Source organism: Eriocheir sinensis, chromosome 16 (assembly GCF_024679095.1).
Source record: "Eriocheir sinensis breed Jianghai 21 chromosome 16, ASM2467909v1, whole genome shotgun sequence".
Taxonomy (NCBI): Eukaryota; Metazoa; Arthropoda; class Malacostraca; order Decapoda; family Varunidae; genus Eriocheir; species Eriocheir sinensis.
In genome coordinates, this window is record NC_066524.1 from 3,451,168 (window position 1) to 3,477,825 (window position 26,658).

Here is a 26,658-nt window from a genome sequence, read left to right on the forward strand (position 1 = left end):
TGACAGTCGTGACCGACGCAGCAGACATGACAGCAGTGACCGACACAAAAGACATGACAGGCATGACCGATGCAGCAGACATGACAGTCGTGACCAACACAACAGACATGACAGTCGTGACCGACACAACAGACATGACAACAGTGACCGACACAACAGACATGACAGTCATGACCGACACAACAGACATGACAGTCATGACCGACACAACAGACATGACAACAGTGACCGACACAACAGACATGACAGCAGTAACCGACGAAGCATGCATGACTGTCGTGACCGACACAACAGACATGACAGTCATGACCGACACAACAGACATGACAGTCATGACCGACACAACAGACATGACAGTCATGACCGACACAACAGACATGACAACAGTGACCGACACAGCAGGCATGACAGTCATGACCGACACAACAGACATGACAGTCATGACCGACACAACAGACATGACAGTCGCGACCGACACAACAGACATGACAGTCATGACCGACACAACAGACATGGCAGCAGTGACCGACACAACAGACATGACAGTCGTGGCCGACACAACAGACATGACAGTCATGGCCGACACAACAGACATGACAATCGTGACCAACACAACAGACATGACAGTCGTGATCGACACAACAGACATGACAGTCATGACCGACACAACAGACATGACAGCAGTGACCGACACAACAGACATGACAGTCATGACCGACACAACAGACTGACAGCAGTGAATGACACAACAGACATGACAGCAGTGACCGACACAACAGACATGACAGTCATGACCGACACAACAGACATGACAACAGTGACCGACGCAGCAGGCATGACAGTCGTGACCGACACAACAGACATGACAGTCATGACCGACACAACAGACATGACAGCAGTGACTGACACAACAGACATGACAGTCATGACCGACACAACAGACATGACAACAGTGACCGACACAACAGACATGACAGTCATGACCGACACAACAGACATAACAGTCATGACAGCAGTGACTGACACAACAGACATGACAGTCATGACCGACACAACAGACATGACAGCAGTGACCGACACAACAGACATGACAGTCGTGACCGACACAAGACATGACAGTCATGACCGACACAACAGACATGACAGCAGTGACCGACACAACAGACATGACAGCAGTGACCGACACAACTGACATGACAGTCATGACCGACACAACAGACATGACAACAGTGACTGACACTAACAGACATGACAGTCGTGACCGACACAACAGACATGACAGTCATGACCAACACAACAGACATGACAGCATTGACCGACACAACAGACATGACAGTCCTGACCGACACAACAGACATGACAGTCGTGACCGACACAACAGACATGACAGTCGTGACCGACACAACAGACATGACAGTCATGACCGACACAATAGACATGACAGTCATGACCGATACAACAGACATGACAGTCGTGACCGACACAACAGACATGACAGTCATGACCGACACAATAGACATGACAGTCATGACCGACACAACAGACATGACAGTCGTGACCGACACAACAGACATGACAACAGTGACCGACACAACAGACATGACAGTCATGACCGACACAACAGACATGACAGTCATGACCGACACAACAGACATGACAACAGTGACCGACACAACAGACATGACAGCAGTGACCGACGAAGCAGGCATGACTGTCGTGACCGACACAACAGACATGACAGTCATGACCGACACAACAGACATGACAGTCATGACCAACACAACAGACATGACAGTCATGACCGACACAACAGACATGACAGTCATGACCGACACAACAGACATGACAGTCATGACCGACACAACAGACATGACAACAGTGACCGACACAGCAGGCATGACAGTCATGACCGACACAACAGACATGACAGTCATGACCGACACAACAGACATGACAGTCGCGACCGACACAACAGACATGACAGTCATGACCGACACAACAGACATGGCAGCAGTGACCGACACAACAGACATGACAGTCGTGGCCGACACAACAGACATGACAGTCATGGCCGACACAACAGACATGACAATCGTGACCAACACAACAGACATGACAGTCGTGATCGACACAACAGACATGACAGTCATGACCGACACAACAGACATGACAGCAGTGACCGACACAACAGACATGACAGTCATGACCGACACAACAGACTGACAGCAGTGAATGACACAACAGACATGACAGCAGTGACCGACACAACAGACATGACAGTCATGACCGACACAACAGACATGACAACAGTGACCGACGCAGCAGGCATGACAGTCGTGACCGACACAACAGACATGACAGTCATGACCGACACAACAGACATGACAGCAGTGACTGACACAACAGACATGACAGTCATGACCGACACAACAGACATGACAACAGTGACCGACACAACAGACATGACAGTCATGACCGACACAACAGACATGACAGTCATGACCGACACAACAGACATGACAGCAGTGACTGACACAACAGACATGACAGTCGTGACCGACACAACAGACATGACAGTCATGACCGACACAACAGACATGACAGCAGTGACCGACACAACAGACATGACAGCAGTGACCGACACAACTGACATGACAGTCATGACCGACACAACAGACATGACAACAGTGACTGACACAACAGACATGACAGTCGTGACCGACACAACAGACATGACAGTCATGACCGACACAACAGACATGACAGCATTGACCGACACAACAGACATGACAGTCATGACCGACACAACAGACATGACAGTCGTGACCGACACAACAGACATGACAGTCGTGACCGACACAACAGACATGACAGTCATGACCGACACAATAGACATGACAATCATGACCGATACAACAGACATGACAGTCGTGACCGACACAACAGACATGACAGTCATGACCGACACAATAGACATGACAGTCATGACCGACACAACAGACATGAGAGTCGTGACCGGCACAACAGACATGACAGTCATGACCGACACAACAGACATGACAGTCGTGATCGACACAACATACATGACAGCAGTGACCGACACAACAGACATGACAGTCATGACCGACACAACAGACATGACAACAGTGACCGACGCAGCAGGCATGACAGTCGTGACCGACACAACAGACATGACAGTCATGACCGACACAATAGACATGACAGTCATGACCGACACAACAGACATGACAGTCGTGACCGACACAACAGACATGACAACAGTGACCGACACAACAGACATGACAGTCATGACCGACACAACAGACATGACAGTCATGACCGACACAACAGACATGACAACAGTGACCGACACAACAGACATGACAGCAGTGACCGACGAAGCAGGCATGACTGTCGTGACCGACACAAGACATGACAGTCATGACCGACACAACAGACATGACAGTCATGACCAACACAACAGACATGACAGTCATGACCGACACAACAGACATGACAGTCATGACCGACACAACAGACATGACAACAGTGACCGACACAGCAGGCATGACAGTCATGACCGACACAACAGACATGAGTCATGACCGACACAACAGACATGACAGTTGCGACCGACACAACAGACATGACAGTCATGACCGACACAACAGACATGGCATCAGTGACCGACACAACAGACATGACAGTCGTGGCCGACACAACAGACATGACAGTCATGGCCGACACAACAGACATGACAATCGTGACCAACACAACAGACATGACAGTCGTGACTGACACAACAGACATGACAGCAGTGACCGACACAACAGACATGACAGTCATGACCGACACAACAGACTGACAGCAGAGAATGACACAACAGACATGACAGCAGTGACCGACACAACAGACATGACAGTCATGACCGACACAACAGACATGACAACAGTGACCGACGCAGCAGGCATGACAGTCGTGACCGACACAACAGACATGACTGTCATGACCGACACAACAGACATGACAGCAGTGACTGACACAACAGACATGACAGTCATGACCGACACAACAGACATGACAACAGTGACCGACACAACAGACATGACAGTCATGACCGACACAACAGACATGACAGTCATGACCGACACAACAGACATGACAGCAGTGACTGACAAAACAGACATGACAGTCATGACCGACACAACAGACATGACAGCAGTGACCGACACAACAGACATGACAGTCGTGACCGACACAACAGACATGACAGTCATGACCGACACAACAGACATGACAGCAGTGACCGACACAACAGACATGACAGCAGTGACCGACACAACTGACATGACAGTCATGACCGACACAACAGACATGACAACAGTGACTGACACAACAGACATGACAGTCGTGACCGACACAACAGACATGACAGTCATGACCGACACAACAGACATGACAGCATTGACCGACACAACAGACATGACAGTCATGACCGACACAACAGACATGACAGTCGTGACCGACACAACAGACATGACAGTCGTGACCGACACAACAGACATGACAGTCATGACCGACACAATAGACATGACAGTCATGACCGATACAACAGACATGACAGTCGTGACCGACACAACAGACATGACAGTCATGACCGACACAATAGACATGACAGTCATGACCGACACAACAGACATGACAGTCGTGACCGGCACAACAGACATGACAGTCATGACCGACACAACAGACATGACAGTCGTGATCGACACAACATACATGACAGCAGTGACCGACACAACAGACATGACAGCAGTGACCGACACAACAGACATGACAGTCATGACTGACAGAACAGACACGACAGCAGTGACCGACACAACAGACATAACAGTCATGACTGACAAAACAGACATGACAGTCATGACCGACACAACAGACATGACAGTCATGACCGACACAACAGACATGGTAGCAGTGACCGATGCAGCAGGCATGACCGACACAACAGACATGACAGTCGTGACCGACACAACAGACATGACAGTCGTGACCGACACAACAGACATGACAGCACTGACCAACACAGCAGGCATGACAGTCGTGACCGACACAATTATTAACGGACATGACAACAGTGACCGACACAACAGACATGACAGTCATGAGACAGAACAGACATGACAGCAGTGACCGACACAACAGACATGACAGTCATGACTGACACAACAGACATGACAGTCGTGACCGACACAACAGACATGACAGCAGTGACCGACACAACAGACATGACAGCAGTGACTGACACAACAGACATGACAGTCGTGACCGACACAACAGACATGACAGTCATGACCGACACAACAGACATGACAGTCATGACTGATACAACAGGCATGACAGTCATGACCGATACAACAGACAAAGCACCAGTGACCGACGCAGCAGGCATGACAGTCGTGACCGACACAACAGACATGACAGTCGTGACCGACACAACAGACATGACAGTCGTGACCGACACAACAGACATGACAGCAGTGACCGACGCAGCAGGCATGACAGTCGTGACCGACACAACAGACATGACAGCAGCGACCGACACAACAGACATGACAGCAGTGACCGACACAACAGACGCGACATGACAGCAGTGACCGACACAACAGACATGACAGTCATGACTGACACAACAGACATGACAGTCGTGACCGACACAACAGACATGACAGTCATGACCGACATAACAACAGTGACCGACGCAGCAGGCATGACAGTCGTGACCGGCACAACAGACATGACAGTCGTGACCGGCACAACAGACATGACAGTCATGACCGACACAACAGACATGACAGCAGCGACCGACACAACAGACATGACAGCAGTGACCGACACAACAGACATGACAGTCATGACCGACAGAACAGACATGACAGCAGTGACCGACACAACAGACATGACAGTCATGACTGACACAACAGACATGACAGTCGTGACCGACACAACAGACATGACAGTCATGACCGACATAACAACAGTGACCGACGCAGCAGGCATGACAGTCGTGACCGGCACAACAGACATGACAGTTGTGACCGACACAACAGACATGACAGTCATGACCGACACAACAGACATGACAGCAGTGACTGACACAACAGACATGACAGTCATGACCGACACAACAGACATGACAGCAGTTACCGACACAACAGACATGACAGTCGTGACCGACACAACAGACATGACAGTCATGACCGACACAACAGACATGACAGCAGTGACCGACACAACAGACATGACAGCAGTGACCGACACAACTGACATGACAGTCATGACCGACACAACAGACATGACAACAGTGACTGACACAACAGACATGACAGTCGTGACCGACACAACAGACATGACAGTCATGACCGACACAACAGACATGACAGCATTGACCGACACAACAGACATGACAGTCATGACCGACACAACAGACATGACAGTCGTGACCGACACAACAGACATGACAGTCGTGACCGACACAACAGACATGACAGTCATGACCGACACAATAGACATGACAGTCATGACCGACACAACAGACATGACAGTCGTGACCGAGACAACAGACATGACAGTCATGACCGACACAATAGACATGACAGTCATGACCGACACAACAGACATGACAGTCTTGACCGGCACAACAGACATGACAGTCATGACCGACACAACAGACATGACAGTCATGACCGACACAACAGACATGACAGTCGTGATCGACACAACATACATGACAGCAGTGACCGACACAACAGACATGACAGCAGTGACCGACACAACAGACATGACAGTCATGACTGACAGAACAGACACGACAGCAGTGACCGACACAACAGACATAACAGTCATGACTGACACAACAGACATGAGTCATGACCGACACAACAGACATGACAGTCATGACCGACACAACAGACATGGTAGCAGTGACCGATGCAGCAGGCATGACAGTCGTGACCGACACAACAGACATGACAGTCGTGACCGACACAACAGACATGACAGTCGTGACCGACACAACAGACATGACAGCAGTGACCAACACAGCAGGCATGACAGTCGTTACCGACACAATTATTAACGGACATGACAACAGTGACCGACACAACAGACATGACAGCAGTGACCGACACAACAGACATGACAGTCATGACAGACAGAACAGACATGACAGCAGTGACCGACACAACAGACATGACAGTCATGACTGACACAACAGACATGACAGTCGTGACCGACACAACAGACATGACAACAGTGACCAACACAACAGACATGACAGCAGTGACTGACACAACAGACATGACAGTCGTGACCGACACAACAGACATGACAGTCATGACCGGCACAACAGACATGACAGTCATGACTGATACAACAGACATGACAATCATGACCCATACAACAGACAAAGCACCAGTGACCGACGCAGCAGGCATGACAGTCGTGACCGACACAACAGACATGACAGTCGTGACCGACACAACAGACATGAGAGTCGTGACCGACACAACAGACATGACAGCAGTGACCGACGCAGCAGGCATGACAGTCGTGACCGACACAACAGACATGACAGCAGCGACCGACACAACAGACATGACAGCAGTGACCGACACAACAGACATGACAGTCATGACCGACAGAACAGACATGACAGCAGTGACCGACACAACAGACATGACAGTCATGACTGACACAACAGGCATGACAGTCGTGACCGACACAACAGACATGACAGTCATGACCGACATAACAACAGTGACCGACGCAGCAGGCATGACAGTCGTGACCGGCACAACAGACATGACAGTCGTGACCGGCACAACAGACATGACAGTCATGACCGACACAACAGACATGACAGCAGCGACCGACACAACAGACATGACAGCAGTGACCGACACAACAGACATGACAGTCATGACCGACAGAACAGACATGACAGCAGTGACCGACACAACAGACATGACAGTCGTGACCGACACAACAGACATGAAAGTCGTGACCAACACAACAGACATGACAGTCGTGACCGACACAACAGACATGACAGTCATGAACGACACGACAGACATGACAGCAGTGACCGACGCAGCAGGCATGACAGTCGTGACCAACACAACAGACATGACAACAGTGACCGACACAACAGACATGACAGCAGTGACCGACACAACAGACATGACAGTCGTGACCAACACAACAGACATGACAACAGTGACCGACACAACAGACATGACAGCAGTGACCGACACAACAGACATGACAGTCGTGACCGACACAACAGACATGAGAGTCGTGACCGACACAACAGACATGACAGCAGTGACCGACACAACAGACATGACAGTCGTGACCGACACAACAGACATGAGAGTCGTGACCGACACAACAGACATGACAGCAGTGACCGACACAGCAGGCATGACAGTCGTGACCGACACAACAGACATGACAACAGTGACCAACGCAGCAGACATGACAGCAGTGACCGACAAGTGAGCGATTGGATTCAGAATCTGTCTAGTGAAGACCTTGATGATGTTCAACCCTTGAACCAAGGAGAAAACCGTCAGAGTGGATTTCCTATGGATCGGGCAAGTAAGTTGAAAAGTTTTTGTGCACTGAGTAGTACTCAAGTGTTTTAAACACTGAACAGTGTAGTGCTTTTCATTAGGTGTTCCAATTCTTCTTGTACGAATATATTGTAAATGTACTGAGTTATGTTGTCCTAACAGTTTTACGTTCTTTCTGGTTGCATTTATTGTGATAACAATTTTCGGTAACCTGACATTACAGTGAGTGTACCAAAGTCCTGCTGTCTTTCACTTAGTGGCACCACTCATCATCTACCTGCAGATTCCAAAGATTACACAAGTGTCCTATACCATGTACTTACAGCATCATGTAGTTTACAATGCTATGATTTTCACAATGTATCCTGTAAATACTTTTTTTTAATCTGTCCAAAAGTATAAAAATTAAATGGAGATGTAGCAACAATGTAACATAACAGGGATTTGGAAAGTATTACAATACTGACAGTTTAAATATTATTGTTCAGCTTCTCTAGCCATTCCTTGTTCACAGGGCAAAGAGACTATCTTCAGATCACAGTCAAGCTTAACTTTAAAGGCATATGCAAACCCCCTCCCCACTTTATCTTGGACAGATGAGAAAAGCAAAGTAGACAGTGATGGATTTATAAAACATGATTGAGGATTATACTTAACCATGCTTAGGGATATTTGATTTCAGTTAACAAATCTGAAGGAATTTAACTGCATGTATGGAAATTTCCATGTAATTACTGCAAAAATCATTATCAATAGATTATTATTGGATTTGTGTTGCGATTTGAAAGGAGTTATGATATTAAGTTAATAAATTATTAGCATTAATCTGTATAATATAGGTACTAGTTCATATAAATATTTGGTGGAGAGTGGATTGTTAATTTGTGAGGGTATGTGTAAGTAGGAAGATTAAATAAATAAGAGTGTAGCTCTAAATAGTTTCCACACCATAATTATTATGGTTCACTCACTCAGATTCACCACATTTGGATAACAATATCTGAGGTTAATTGAAAATATGCCTGTTCTAAAATGCCAAGTGTATGTCAAAACTTCTTTCCCTCACTTTTTTTTCCAGAATTCCAGAGGCGAGTCATTCATTTGTCGCTGGATATGAGGACCTCTTTGCAAACTCTTACTGGCTCTACACCAAGTGACAATGATATATCAATTCAACAGCTGGACTCTATGGGGGATGCAGAGGCATTTGAAAATGAATTGGCAACACCTTCTTTTCGCTAAGAAATGACAGAAAAATTTGTCCACATAGGTGGAATTTCAGTGAAGGATATGATATCAAAGGTATTGTGCAGCATTATGTTGAAGAAGTTGATGTGTAAGTACATGTATGGACAACAGGGCAGAGTGGCTTTTAAAAATACAAGATTGTGCAGTGTCATCACAGACTGTTATGAAGAAATTCAGAGATGTGAGTTTAACAGAAATACAGAAGATGATTGCAACAAAATTGTGTAATGCCCCCAAACTGAAGTAAAGTGGAAACTAAATCTTGTAGGGTAGTGGGCAAATAGTGAGGCTGGGTCAGGGGATACCATATAATCAGGTAACCAGACATTTTTTAGGGCTTTGGCCTATAAATTCTTGTAGAACTACACTATTAGAAACCTGTCCTTACTGTGAAAACTGTTCTATGATCTGTCCAACAGTGTGGTTAGACTCAGTGACTGTTGATACCCACATTTTTATTCCAGGTACGGTGTGCAAAAAATGTAGCAAGAAGATATGTGTATTCTCAAAGCATGAACAGAAATTTGTATTAGTAATTAAAAGCCACACCTGTAAGATCAAGGCATACTGTGTAGAACAGTCCTTAGGTTAGGGCTGAGGAGGTAAAACTAAAATCTGAAATCTGCCACAAAATGGTTGTTGATAATGAAACTGGCTTTATAATGCTATCCAACAGCTCAGCTGGAGTCAGAGTCAATGTAATTTTACTGACTCCTGCCTCCTTTCACCCACTATTGTTGTGACTTGACTGCAGGCCTGCCATGAATACCAGCAAATTGTAAAAATGATGATGTACAGTATTGTATTGTGGCTTTTCTTTCTCCTGATGGATATTAAATTTACACAGTATTATATTGTATTGTGGCTTTTCTTTCTCCTGATGGATATTAAATTTACATAGTATTATATTGTATTGTGGCTTTTCTTTCTCCTGATGGATATTAAATTTACATAGTATTATATTGTACTGTGGCTTTTCTTTCTCCTGATGGATATTAAATTTACATAGTATTATATTGTACTGTGGCTTTTCTTCCTCCTGATGGATATTAAATTTACATAGTATTATATTGTACTGTGGCTTTTCTTTCTCCTGATGGATATTAAATTTACATAGTATTATATTGTACTGTGGCTTTTCTTTCTCCTGATGGATATTAAATTTACATAGTATTATATTGTACTGTGGCTTTTCTTCCTCCTGATGGATATTAAATTTACACAGTATTATATTGTACTGTGGCTTTTCTTCCTCCTGATGGATATTAAATTTACATAGTATTATATTGTGTTTCATTGCAATACATACTGCAATGCTGTAGTGCTTTATGTGAATTTTCTGTATCGATTATTTCCTAGTTTATCAGCAATGCATATCCTATATTGTTTAAAGATGTAAATGTCATGGTAGGATGTGTGTATTTTCATTCCTAAAATGCTGTGCATTGTATAGAAATATATACATTCACTTCAAGATATTCATGTATGTATTCCTTGTACTACCATCATAGTAGTGCCATACTATATTATGCATTGTAGTACTTATAAGGAATACATATGAATATCCTGCAGTATGTGGATGTATATATTTCTATTCAATACAAGATTTTAAAAATCCAGATATACAAATCTTACCTTGTAATTTATATCTTTAAATAATACAGGAATACAGGATATGCATTGCCGATAAGCTGGGAAATTTTCATATTGATACAGAAATTACCTTGGAGATTACACGAGTAATTCAAGTGTTTTGGTCACGTGAAACACTCGTGTTCACGACACGTAAAACTCGCGTGAAAATTTCTCGTGAATTTCATGTGTCAAAAACATGTCAATTCCTTTTTGCGTTTTAGATCAGTTTTTCTCGTGATATTCACGTGAATCTGATCAGATTTATCTGAGTTTTGCCCACTGGGTATGGGGTTAAGGGCAATTTTGGGGTACCATCCAATTTCTGCTGAACAAAATTATTTGCAACGAGTGACATGCGACATACAAAACTCCTTCAAGTATCGGTAGTATCGGCAGAAAGTCAGCCGATACCAATACTCTTAATTAAAATGTGCCGATACATCGATACCGATACGTCGGTACAACCCTACTCTGCTGTTCAATACCGTAAAATGGGGTGACTTCAGACTTGTGGATGACTTCAGACATTTCCGGATAAAATGTTATTGAGTTATAGTACAGTCGTCCCTCAAATAGTAGTTTCCAATAGTACGGTTTTGGATTTATACGGATTGTTATAGACTACGCTTCTCCATTACCACATAACATAACATGGGACCCAAGAGACAAGCCAAAACACCTGCTGAATGCACCCCAAAGCATTCGAGAAAGCTATTCACCTTGCAGAAGAATTCAGATTTAGAAGAAGTTACGTTTTGGTACGAGTTAAGTTGCGGTAGGGAGAGCTTCCACATGAATCCGGGTCCCGCCTGGCTCAGCTTCTACTCGCCGGCCAAATTTGCCAGTTATGCATAATAGCATTTTCTGCTGCAGTGTTTCCACGCTGGGCAACGGAGCCATCCTGGCAGTGCTCCCTTCCACATTGTCAGCGAGCGAGCCATGTCATACACTCACACTCTCTTGCTCTCTACCACAATTTTTATTGCTCTCTAATTCATACTTGAAATAAGATATGAAACAGTAATTGTGGAGATTGACTCCGCGCCTCCAAAATACGACATTACGCCTCCATATTATATAGTTAAGGGACGCATATTTAAACTACTCCGACTGAATTTTAAATATCCTGACCTCTAACTGGGGGGGCATTGCCTCCTTCGACACCCCTATCGTGGTAACACTGCACTGTGACTGCAGCAGAAAATGCATAACTGACAACCTGGGCCCATGGGTAACAGCTGAGCCAGGCCGGACTCAGATTCCATAGGAATGCCCAGGAGTGTTTCTAGGGGGAGGGGGGGACTAATTTTATGCGGATTTTCGAATAGTACGGGGTCCTGGGTCCCTAACCCCCGTACTATTTGAGGGACGACTTTATAGAGAAATTAAGGCATGGTAGTGAAAAAAAAAAAAAATGTGCATTTTAGTAAAAAAGGAGTGATGTGGCTATAATGTGGATACAATCATACTGCTAACCCATTTACACAATTTGTGTAAACATTCATTGAAGGCGTTATGAAATAAAGCATGTTTTTTTTCATCCGTCAAACTTCTATTGAGCGTAACAGGCAGGAAGGTGTGAAGACATGGGACCAATGCGAGAATGTACCAAAAACATCTGGGACACCATACACACGTTTACTTTTGCTTCTGTGTCCATGTTTCAATACCCACAGGCCTAACAGCAAAATATTTTCTTTTTTCAGATTTAATGGGGAGACTTTGGCCATGATTTGGGGTGACTTTGGCCGCATGCGCCAAATTTCAAATGTCGCTACTGATTACAACAAGTTTTAAGCCATAAACTCAATATAATCATCATGTATTAGTGAGTGTGTGTGTGTGTGTGTGTGTGTGTAAGAGAGAGAGAGAGAGAGAGAGAGAGAGAGCGCGCATATCTTTCTCTCTTCCGAAATAGTAACCACACATCATGGGATGGGAAACCTCTGCAGACGATGCAGGAGGAAAAGGATCTTGGAGTCACTATCAGAAGTGACCCGACACGTGAATCACAGTAAAAAAGGCATATAACAAAGCCAGCGCTATGATCGGGTTCATAGCGAGGAACTTCGAGTGTAAACGCCAGACCTGATGTTATCCTCGTATAATAACATAACAAGACCGCACCTCGAGTATGCAGAACAGTTCTGGTCTCCTAATTACAGAAAGGATGTTGATTTACTGGGAAGGATTCAACGACGTGCCACGAAGATGATTCCAACCTTAACCCTTTCCTTGTGCGAAGTGTGAACGTGACTATCCCCTCAGGCACAGTCGGGCAGCCCAATTGGGGGTCTCTTTTAACCTCTATATCTCAAAAACTATTCATCACAGCTTAAAAAAAAAAAAACATTGGAAAGAAGAGGTCCAGATCTATAGGAGTCGGTTATGTATGCCTCTCTTGCGAACGTACATGCACGTTTAGGGAGTGTTGAATGTTAACACTTATGTCGGTGCGTGCATGATGATCAGCCATATTGAGGGAACTGCGGACATTTTTTTCTTCAGATTCTGGCAAGGGAGCATTGCCAACTGCAATATTTACAACTATTTGGTCAAAGAATCAGTCGGTGACAGGTGAAGCTATGCAAAAATGCCGCTATATTGGGCAAGAACATCCACCAGTCACTCATCTGCAGATTTGCCGCGCTGGGCTGATATGATTTTCCACCAAATTTAGTGAAGAATCCACTCAATTGGCAATCCTGTGTTGTGAGAATTAATGTTGCAACATTCTCATATGCGGGAGATTTGAGTGCGGGTGGAGGTCGCAGCGGGCGTTTAGCACCACCAGCAAATACGCCTAACGCCTGCTGCAAGCGTTTAGCAATGAAAGGGATAAGGGCCCAACCGCAAGAGGAATGACTCAAGCAACTCAATCTCTTTACATTGGAGAAAAGACGCCTACGAGGGGATATGATTCAAGTCTTCAAGTACCTGAAAAAGTTTAGTAACATTGATTACTCCAAATTCTTTGAGCTGCAAACCAACTCAATAACTAGAAATAACGGTTTACCCATTCAGTCGAGTCGATGTAACACGGACATTGGAAGGAGTTTCTTTTCAAACCGAGTCATCCGCCACTGGAACAATCTTCCCTCAGAAGTACTAAATTCGAATACCATCAACTCCTTTATATATCGAATCGACTGTCATTTCGCTGCGTCAGGAGTAAATTGAATATCAAGGTGCTTTCATCTGCTCCTCAAGCCCCAAGTGGCTGTCGAGCAGATTAAATCACTAAGGCAGGCAACCTGGTAATGAGCCAATAGGTTTTCTCTTGCCTGCATTTCTATGTTTCCATGTTTGATCTCTCTCTCTCTCTCTGAATTCCACACACATACATATATATTTCTTTCTCATTATTTTTGTTATTTTCTGTTAGAAGTGATTGTTATTGTCATGTACAAATGCGTGCAAGACACACTTACGTTATTACCAGTGGTGGGCACCGATCACTTTTTTGCTGTTCCGATCTCCGATCATCCAAACAGTTTGGGCAACTGATCCGATTCCGATCACCCGATCATTTTTTAAGTACTGCTGTTCCGATCACCATTCCGATCATCCGATCATTAAAACTTATTATAATTAGTATTATTTTTTAAAATAATAATTACAAGAAACACCTATTATAGGCGTTCTTTAAGTAATACTTTCAAATAAGTAATAACTTAAATATCTGCTGATAAATATTCTTATTTTTCCTCTTTCTTTTGGTATATAGGACATTGTATAGAAGAAATGTTATCTTAACTTCTTATTTTATGCATTTATATAAGTCTTATATACCTCATTTATCACATTTACCGACATACAAGGGGTGTAGGGTACTTTATTTATCACATTTACTGACATACAAGGGGTGTAGGGTACTTTATTTATCACATTTACTGACATACAAGGGGTGTAGGGTACCTTATTTATCACATTTACCGACATACAAGGGGTGTAGGGTACTTTATTTATCACATTTACTGACATACAAGGGGTGTAGGGTACTTTATTTATCACATTTACCGACATACAAGGGGTGTAGGGTACTTTATTTATCACATTTACCGACATACAAGGGGTGTAGGGTACTTTATTTATCACATTTACCGACATACAAGGGGTGTAGGGTACCTTATTTATCACATTTACCGACATACAAGGGCTGTAGGGTACCTTATTTATCACATTTACCGACATACAAGGGGTGTAGGGTACCTTATTTATCACATTTACCGACATACAAGGGGTGTAGGGTACCTCATTCATTACATTACTGACATTCAATGGGTGTAGGGTATCCCATTAATCACATTTACCGAGCTACAAGAGGTGCAGGTTATCTCATTTGTCACATTTACCGACTTATAAGTGGTGTAGGTTATCTCATTTACTGACATACAAGGGGTTCAGGTTATCTCATCACATTTACCGACATACAAGGGGTGCAGGTTATCTCATTTATCACATTTACAGACATACAAGGGGTGCAGGTTATCTCATTTATCACATTTACTGACATACAAGGGGTGCAGGTTATCTCATTTATCACATTTACAGACATACAAGGGGTGCAGGTTATCTCATTTATCACATTTACAGACATACAAGGGGTGCAGGTTATCTCATTTATCACATTTACTGACATACAAGGGGTGGAGGTTATCTCATTTATCACATTTACAGACATACAAGGGGTGTAGGTTATCTCATTTATCACATTTACAGACATACAAGGGGTGGAGGTTATCTCATTTATCACATTTACCGACATACAAGGGGTGTAGGTTATCTCATTTATCACATTTACCGACATACAAGGGGTGCAGGTTATCTCATTTATCACATTTACCGACATACAAGGGGTGCAGGTTATCTCATTTATCACATTTACCGACATACAAGGGGTGTAGGTTATCTCATTTATCACATTTACCGACATACAAGGGGTGTAGGTTATCTCATTTATCACATTTACCGACATACAAGGGGTGTAGGTTATCTCATTTATCACATTTACCGACATACAAGGGGTGTAGGTTATCTCATTTATCACATTTACCGACATACAAGGTGTGAAGGTTATCTCATTTATCACATTTACCGACATACAAGGGGTGTAGGTTATCTCATTTATCACATTTACCGACATACAAGGGGTGTAGGTTATCTCATTTATCACATTTACCGACATACAAGGGGTGTAGGTTATCTCATTTATCACATTTACCGACATAAAAGGTGAGCAGGTTATCTCATTTATCACATTTACCGACATAAAAGGTGAGCAGGTTATCTCATTTATCACATTTACCGACATAAAAGGGGTGTAGGTTATCTCATTTATCACATTTACCGACATACAAGGTGAGCAGGTTATCTCATTTATCACATTTACCGACATAAAAGGTGAGCAGGTTATCTCATTTATCACATTTACCGACATAAAAGGTGAGCAGGTTATCTCATTTATCACATTTACCGACATACAAGGTGAGCAGGTTATCTCATTTATCACATTTACCGACATGCCTCATTTACCTCATTTACTGACATACAAAGTGTGCAGGAAGAAACTTTCATATTTCAAGCAATTTTCAAATTAAAAACATACGTCAACATTTACTTTTAAAAAGATTAAAAAAAAAAACTCAGGTAAGACATATCGCGATAGGCAGTCGACAAAGACATATGGTACTGTGTCGCAATTCATCCACCCTTTGTTTGTAAACAAATCCCACGCATGCGCAGATTGGATGTCTTAGGATACGTGGATGGCAGATGACACCACACCGTTTAGGACACGTAGCAATGAATTTAAGTTGGATAAGTTCAGGTTCAACAAAGACATAGGCAAGAATTGGTTTACCAACAGTGGGGGATGAGTGGAACAGACGTAGAAGTCATGTGGTGAGCGCCAACACGATAGATACATTCAAGAAGAGGTTAAATAAGTATGTGGCGTATGGTATGTGGGTATGGGGCGTTAGTTTGGTGCCGTGGTCTGAGCGGCATGTTGCGCTGTCTCGCGAGACCTCCTTCCTCCTCCTCCTCTTGTTGCGGGGGCCGGGAGGCATTTTTTCCAACTGTATACTGGCTCGTCAAGGGAGGCACAACCAGCCAATCACCGTGCGTCTTACTCATGACGTCATGAGTCACCACAGCCAATCAGCATTATTAGAAGTGAATTGGCAAAATTAGGCAAATGCTTGCATGTAACTGCAAGAAGTGAGATTGTTTGACATTCAATGACTCAATTTTATTGTAACACATCATTCTGACCAAGTAAAGCAATGATGCATGTTTTTGCTGCCATTAAATCAATTCATTACTTTCGTCTCCCCCCCACCCCCCCTTAAATCTTATTTTATATAAGTAGTACTAGCATGAATACTGAATGGGCAACTGTAGCATAATATTAAGTTAAATTTATATTTGCATTTGTAAAAAGAATGTTGTGAATACAATGCATAGATGTAGTTGTGTAACCCTGTTGGGGTTCTCTCTTTTCCCGCCACTTAATTCAAGCCTACGACAAAATCATTGTTAAAGCTTAAATTAAGGATTCCTATTAAACAACAATGGTAAGTGCAAGGAATGTCAATTAAGTTAAACTTCAAACTCCAAAGGGATCATAGAAAATGACCAAACGAGTAAAGCGGTGTGATAATGATCATTATTGTGACTTCAAATGTTTTATATCAGCCACAGTATACACAGCAAAATTGCTGTGAACACTTATATAAAAACACTTTATTAATGTTCTATTGAAGGATCAAATATTAAAAAAAAGTCAAGTTGCAACGTAGCCTACCACAGTGTGGTCAGATAAATGGTGGATCTATGTGACTGTTTCTTGTACCACATAAGTGACTTTGTATTGCCCATGTTATTTGCTTATTATGTAATTTAATTGTTACCTGTTCTCAGTTATGTAGCAAGAGTGCAACTTCGCAATTGTTTTTTCAAAGAAGTTTGATAAAAATTAACAACATTTCAGCATGCAGAATATTATTACTTATGTTGAACTTATCTAAATAAATGTTTTTTATGGTTTCGTGACATTTTTAGTGCCTTAAATTTTAAAATTTTATGCCATTTCGACAGTGAAGAGCAGCATGAAATTAGCTAGGTAAGTATGCTGCCAGTAATTACATGTTAGTATTTGTTGATTCCAGCCAAGATCTTTATAAAATGTGCGCAAATTAGTTTCAAGAGGCATTCCATAATATTATGCTATAGTTGCCCATTCAGTATTCACGCTAGTGCTACTTCTCATAGAAAATAAGATTTGAGGGGGAGGGAGACGAAAGTAATGAATTGATATCATGGCAGCAAAAACATGCATCATTGTTTTACTTGGTCAGAATGATGTGTTACAATAAAATTGAGTTATTGAATGTCAAACAATCTCACTTCTTGCAGTTACATGCAAGCATTTGCCTAATTTTGCCAATTCACTTCTCCTAATAATGCTGATTGGCTGTGGTGAGTCATGACGTCATGAGTAAGACGCACGGTGATTGGTGGGTTGTGCCTCCCTTGACGAGCCAGTATACAGTTGGGAAAAATGTGGCCGGGAGCCTGACGGGTGGGTGGGGGGGGACGAGGGAAGGCAAAGCCCTCCCCCCCGGTTAAGAAGGTGACGCTTATTGGAGTAACTATTTAGCAACGTGTATAAAAATAATTGTAAGAACTCCGCAGCCACTTGTTGCCGTGACAACACTGACCACTTTTTTATTGTGATCGGTGATCGGAAGTTAGTTTGTGAGGTTCTGATTTCTATAGTCCGATTACCTTTTACAAAGATGATCCAATCTTTGCATTCCGATCACCAAGTGCTGTTCCGATCAGATCGGAAGATTGGACGATCGGACTGATGATCGGAAGTGCCCAGCTCTGGTTATTACACTATAATAACATTGAAGGTCAAATAAGCCAGAGCCAACAATGAACCAAAAATATCAGATGATATTCAATGTGGATGTCAATAGCTGGCCTGTGTGAGAGAGGGGGACAAGAGGGGGAGGGATGGAGCAAGCGAGTGAGGGGGGGAGAGAGAGGGAGCGAGCTAGGGATGGAGAGAGGGGGGAGGGAGGGAGGGAGCGAGCTATACTCCGGCTCAACTAAACGTGCGGTTGTGGGCGGGTTCAGCGTACGGGATCCCTTGTACAGCGTAGCCGCGCGTCTCCTAGCCATCGATGTAGAAATGTTCTTATATAAGTAAAACCATGGCAAATATGATCAGCAAATATGCATACACACTTATCTTAGTATAATAACATATGAAAAAACAGTTAAATTATTATGGATAAAATATTTATAAGCATATAAAGAAATGTGGCATAAATATTTTAGTGTTGCTAAAAAAAAAAATGCTATACTTATTGTTGAGTTTCCCTTACGTTTAGAGATGGGTAAGTAGCTTCACAATTATATTTAGATTATATCGTGAAGGACTGTATGTTAAAATAAGCTGACATAGGTACGAAAAAAAATACATTCAAATCCTTGCAACGGTAACGTACACTCCTGGCCATCACCCAGACACTCCCAGCATCCACACAGGTGGAGAGATTTTTTGTCTGTGTAATTTCCCACAATTTCTGTATTATAACATAATAAATCAGGTTGAGTAAACGAGAGAGAGAGAGAGAGAGAGAGAGGCAACCAACGTGGGGTAAAAAATGTGTCAACACTGTACTTCCACTTATTCCCTAGAGACCTACGTCACAGCCGCTCGTTTGGGTGAGCTAGAGTATAGTAAGGAAGAGCAGGAGGAGGGACGGAGATAATCATGGTATACTATTATACCTATTGATATTTACATATTAAGATGTATTTGCTTTATCTGAACAATATTGTTTTATTTTCAAGGAGTCATTATAGACATTTCATAAAGGAAAAATGTGTGTTTCCTGTGTTACAAAAGTTCCTACACGTTCTGTGTACCTGAATAACTTGTGATAAAACACTGACTGTCACTTTATTGTTTAGTGCACAAATTATGTGTTCAATGTCAGAAAAGGAGTGCAAAATTACATTTAATCATTATTTATTCCTTTAGGAGCCAGAAATTTATGTTTTTGATAGTTTGATTTTTTTAAAAACTTCCCTCAGTGTCCGAAGTCGCCTCAGCAACGTCCGAAGCCATCCTCAAATGCGGCCACTCCCAGTTAAAGGGAAAGAGAATAAGTGTACGAAGTCACCTCACACCTGTCCGAAGTGACCGCCGATCTATTATGACTTTGGACACCATTATATACGTGATTTAACAAGAAAGCATAGACCTGGAATTTTTTCAGCTTGACCACCATATACCTACGTTCTTAAGCCACACTTTCACGTAAAAAAAAAATCTTTTAAAGGCATACTATACTGAGTTACTGCTTAGAACAGATCAAAATCGTCCGAAGCCACCCCACTGTATGGTACACATGCACACTCGGGGAATTCACAGCAGGAAAAACATTAATTTGCCTGGTTTAGTTCTAGTTTGCCCACTTGTGATGTTTGTGAGTGGTGAGTGAACTATAGAAACAGTAGGCAAGTTGAACCTTTCTGCGAGCTATTTAGCGCCTGTGGTGGCGGGTTCACAACAGGCATTGAAAAGTCAATCATTTAGTGATTTCCAGAGAAAATACTATTTCTATGATATTCAGCATCATATTTTGTCCAGAAACAAGCAGTCAGCATCTCAAAATTAGTAGGCTACCCTCTTGTGAATAATACCCAAAATGCATAATAATAATAGTAATTCCTTCACAATGCTTCATTATTATAAATAGTGGCTTGGAGTGGTGCCCCCTAAGATTAGCCTAAACAAATAAGCCCTCACAAGCCAGCAGAGGCCCAATGGACATACTTCTGGACTTTAACTGAAGGCTTCCCCTCCCCAAAACCCCCTTTGTTTTAACTGGAGAAACCTAATATCACTTCCTTATCTTAATTCAACCAAACCTAACCTCCTCCTAATGGGAGTGATATGGGTAGACAAAGACCAGAAGAAAACATCTGAATTAACTTACCTAGCTGTTTGGCAGGGTTACTCTGCAGCAGCTGGATGAGGTCTGGCGGTGGGACGAGCAGGGAAAGGGTGATGGCACCAGCGGGGCGGGGCTCGGCTCACCCCGGCAAGAAACTTCGACAAGGCTGGAGAGGGTGATGGCACCAGCAGGGCGGGGCTCGGCTAACCCCGGCAAGAAACTTCGTCAGGGCTGGAAAGGGTGATGGCACCAGCAGGGCGGGGCTCGGCTCACCCCGGTGCACAGTTGTCCAAAACGCCAAATTCCCAGTCAAAAACCTACGGATTTGAAAATATATCATATAAAAAGAAGATTTTGCTTCGTTGAATGTTTATTTTTTATTTTTATAGAGGTAAATTTCATAAATTTACCTTACATGATACATTTTTTTTCAATTGCACTAATGCTTCTGTATTTCAGGAGTAACATAATCATTTATTACTCATTTTGAAATCTTTGTCTCCCTTCACAATATATAATTATTTTTCTATGAATCTCACTTTCTTGCATCACATATATATCTATAATCATTTATGTTGCTGTTCTGGTAAGAAATTCTAAATGAGAAGACACCTAGGTACCCTGTCATAGTGGGATTTGTTTACGCAGAGCTCATCAATGACTGAACGTGTTGATGTTTGGTGTGTTCTCTGAAGAAAACGGAAAGGCCACGGTAAATTTAAATCATGGCAGCGGCAGCTTCAGGGACAGTCTGAGGGAAATTGGAATGGTTTTTGAAGGGGCACCCAAGAGTATCTAATTTTTTTATGTTATTCCTATATATTTGTCCTACAAGGCTGTAACTATATAGTACATCATTGAGTATGCTAGAATCTGTTTTGTATATGGCTTGTATCAAAAGCATTTTATATCATAATATTGATACTATGCATATATATGTATACACATATATATAAATATATATATATATATATATATATATATATATATATATATATATATATATATATATATATATATATATTTTTAAATTTCCCACTAGTCGCACTAAGTAGCCATGGCGTGTGTGGCAACAATGTTCTACCAAAACAGCTGCCGAAAGCACCAACGTTGCCAAATTGTCGTACACTGAACATTGCATTTATCATTTTTAGGCTCCAAGACTGTCGTAACCACACAAATAACGATAGGAAATTAAAGTTAGCGTTAAAACTGTTAAATATTGATGGGTTTCGTTCTTTTTGCTATAGTTATCGGTCAGAAACTACAAATATGCAATGCGCTGAGTACGATAACTTGGCAACGCTGGAAAGCACCCAAAGGTTTAGAGAAAGGTGTTCACCTTGCAGAAGAATTCAGATGTAGGAGAAGTTATGTTTTGGGATGAGTTACGTTGTGGTAGGGAGAGCATACCACGTCAATGAGAGCAGTGTTCGTGATATCAATCTTAGTGAAAAGTAATTCTTGCCGCAGTAACTGCCAGTGCTACAAGAGTGCTGCAAGAGTGGAGATAAAGGCCGCCCTTTTACTAAGCCTCGTCGTTGCTATGGTAACGGCATCTCACTCACAGCAAAATTGCGTACGTTGATCTTCCTGGCAACGTTACACATGCATTACTAGTTGTCCTGTCTGACAAACTCCTTACAACAGAAGATGAAAAAGAAGCTGTAATGGTAATGGTGCCACAGAGGTGAAATGAAATGGAAACACTTATATGTGTTTGTTTGGGCCGCCATATTTGCTGATGACATCATCACAGCATGAAGGCGCTCCATCTCTCAAAGCCGGGAGCCAACAGATGTGCCGAGTTGGCAACTCGTGCTGCCGTCATGCATTTGAGAGCACTCGTGACGTGACATTCCAAAAGTCCCAATTCCCTCTCTCAAACACAGCCCAGGAGCACACTAATTTTATCCGGATTTTTGAATAGTACAGGAGTCCTGGGTCCCTAGCCCCCGTACTATTTGAGGGACGACTGTATGTATATATATATATATATATATATATATATATATATATATATATATATATATATATATATATATATATATATATATATATATATATATATACATAAATTTGCCGTTTTTTAAATGGAAGAGTAGGGCATGTTTACGTTCAAGATTTCATCGCAGTACATAATAAAACAATAAACTACAGCCGCTTTTAAATTTTAAGGAAATTCATTTTTGTCGTGCAGTTCATTAACACAAGGTGATCCTCCCGAAAACCTTCAGAAATTGTTGTAAATAATTCACATCAGCTCCTCAGTTTGATTATACAGATATAGCATTACCCTGATGGTTATGGACCACTTTGCGGCTCGGCTTATCCCACCCCGGCATGACACACGTCTCGTCAGGGCTGGAGAGGGTGATGACACCAGCGGAGCGGGGCTCGGCTCACCCCGGCGTGACACACACCTCGTCAGGACTAGCTAGGCATTTGGCTCTACCACTTCCTTACAAAAAGAGTCCAAGTTGTCACAGTGGATGGCCACCAGTCCAGTGAGGCCAGCGTCATCAGCGGTGTGCCACAAGGATCAGTGCTGGGCCCTCTCCTCTTCCTTATACACATGGGAGACATCGATGAGGGGATCAGGAGCTCGGTTATCTCCTCTTTTGCCGATGATACCACTGCGAGTCACACTACCACCACCGTGCAGGGAGTCGCCCACCTACAAGAGGACCTCAACAAAGTGTACGCCTGGGCCGCAACCAACAACATGGCATTCAACGAGGCAAAGTTTGAAATGCTGAGATGTGGCCCTGACCACACCGTCAAGACGTCTACTTCGCTGCTCACAGAAGGAGGACAACAAATATCTGGACAGCCACATGTAAAGTGCCTTGGGGTTCACCTCAGTGACAATGGTTCCTTCTCACACCACATCACAGAAACAGTGAAGAAGGCAAAGGCAATGGCAGGTTTGGTCCTTAGAACATTTGCTTCCAGAGAACCCAAGGTAATTAATGTTAACCCTCTGGAAGGCCCTGGTGCAGCCTACGCTGGACTATTGTAGCCAGCTGTGGTCACCACACAAGAAGGGTGATGTGCAGAGGCTTGAAACTGTGCATAGAGCCTTCACAAGACAAATCAGAGGGTAACATCACCTAAATTACTGGGAACGTATGCAGAAACTAGGGCTCTATTCACAACAAAGAAGAAAGGAGAGATATCGGGCCATATTTTTATAGAAAAATAATGCGCTGCAAGAGCACGTCAATCAGCGGAGCGGACGAAAGTGCAGCAGAAGGTCCCTCCCAACAAGAGCACCAGGTGGAGGCAGGACCCTGCTGGCCCCCAGTCTGTCCCATGAAGGGCCATGAATCTTTAACAGCCTGCCTAAGGAAGTCCAAAACCTAACAGGTTGCCCGGTAAACAGGTTTAAGAATGGGCTGGACAAGCTGCAACAAACAGTCCCAAACGAACCTCCAGTGCCAGGCTACACCTCAAGATGTAGGACTTCCAACACGATACCGGACCAAATTGCCCTGTTGAGCAGGGATGGCAGGACCGGGAGCAGCGGTGGACCACCACGACTGTGAGGCGGAGCCTCTAAACAACACCAAGTAAACCAAGTAAAATAGCTGGGGAGGGTGATGGTGAAATGCCAGGATTTTCTCTTTTACTATACTCACACACGTCCTCTGCATGTAACAAAACACACGAGAAATTAATCCAGACAAGGAAAGGTTTGCCGGCGCCGGGGATCGAACCCTCGACCAGTGTAACGGGAGCGCCACTCCTGTACCAGTCGACCAAATTAGAGGTACCCCACTGGCTAATTATGGGAGGCTCGCCCATCAGGCAGGTCATGTCACTACAATGGCACCAGCGGGGCGGGGCGGGGCTCGGCTCACCCCGGCATGACACGCACCTCGTCAGGGCTGGAGAGGGTGATGGCACCAGCGGGGCGGGGCGGGGCTCGGCTCACCCCGGCGTGACACGCACCTCGTCAGGGCTGGAGAGGGTGATGGCACCAGCGGGGCGGGGCGGGGCTCGGCTCACCCCGGCGTGACACGCACCTCGTCAGGGCTGGAGAGGGTGATGGCACCAGCGGGGCGGGGCGGGGCTCGGCTCACCCCGGCGTGACACGCACCTCGTCAGGGCTGGAGAGGGTGATGGCACCAGCGGGGCGGGGCGGGGCTCGGCTCACCCCGGCGTGACACGCACCTCGTCAGGGCTGGAGAGGGTGATGGCACCAGCGGGGCGGGGCGGGGCTCGGCTCACCCCGGCCTAGCATCCCGATCGTCCTCCTCGGCCACACATCTCCTCCAGGCCAGCTCCCTGCCTGTCCTGGTTGAGGAGTCAAGGCAGCGTGAGGCAGGGCAGCATGGCGTGGTCGGCGGCACCGGTGGTTACCTAACGCGTGGCGGCGGGTTGTTGCGGTCTTCCGCCGCCTCCTCCACTATGTTCACCGCCTCACATGGCTCCGCAACATGACGACCAAACGCAGTGTTAAATCGGACGCTCACGGACATTCTCAGGGAAAAGTTACCGCCAAGATATGGCTGGGAAGGGAGAAATACCTGTAGGGGATCAGCGCTGGCACATTTACGTAATGGTGTGGCGGCGTGGGCGGCGGCGGCGACAACGACGGCAGTGTTGCCACCCACGCACGAAGATCATAAAGCCACGACTGCCTCTATAGTAAAAAAGTCAAGATTGGCCTAAAATATACTAGACTTAAAAATAACACTTGCTATTATGTCTTGATTTCAAAGATGCTACGAAAAACAGGTATTAATCTTATCTCACACAAAAAATAGAGGTCAACAGCAGGGCCTCATTGGCACCACCGCTGGTAGTGTTGGACTCTCGGCACCGATGCCAGATTATCGTACCCAGAGCATAGTTTTTACCAGTTTCTTACGCATAAATACTGCTAAGAAACATCAGGAATTAACTATTTTAACGATAACTATGAATGAATCTCGTTTTTGGGACCCAGGAGACAGTTTGGGGGTCAGAAATTGGTATATATATGAGGCTGAGTACAACAATCTGTTGGGAATCAACCAACTCTGCAGTTGGGGGTTGCCTGTTCAGCTTAGTTCCTTAGGGTGCATATATGGTTCTCTTGATGTAACGCTCGTGACACTTGCCAGTTTTGACATCACTAATGAGTAACGGAGTAACACGATGGAAAATAGGCA

The 26,658-nt window shown here is 43.9% G+C and overlaps 1 protein-coding gene and 1 long non-coding RNA gene across 2 annotated transcripts in view; one reads left to right on the forward strand and one right to left on the reverse strand.

Annotated features, from left to right (window-relative positions):
- LOC126999189 (uncharacterized) overlaps window positions 1-26,023 on the reverse strand; it is a 29,930-nt gene extending 3,907 nt beyond the window's left edge. Inside the window, exons 1-2 of the long non-coding RNA XR_007753134.1 lie at window positions 25,380-26,023; window positions 21,542-21,816 (exon numbers count right to left, since the gene is read on the reverse strand). This is a non-coding gene — a long non-coding RNA (uncharacterized LOC126999189). The remainder of the gene's footprint in view (window positions 1-21,541; window positions 21,817-25,379) is intronic.
- On the forward strand, window positions 5,652-11,134 carry LOC126999188 (dentin sialophosphoprotein-like). The gene is made up of 2 exons (XM_050861519.1): window positions 5,652-8,661; window positions 9,715-11,134. The coding sequence occupies exon 1, from the start codon at window positions 5,672-5,674 to the stop codon at window positions 7,136-7,138; it is 1,467 nt and encodes a 488-aa protein (XP_050717476.1). The 5' UTR covers window positions 5,652-5,671; the 3' UTR covers window positions 7,139-8,661; window positions 9,715-11,134.
- Window positions 26,024-26,658: the final 635 nt, after the last annotated feature.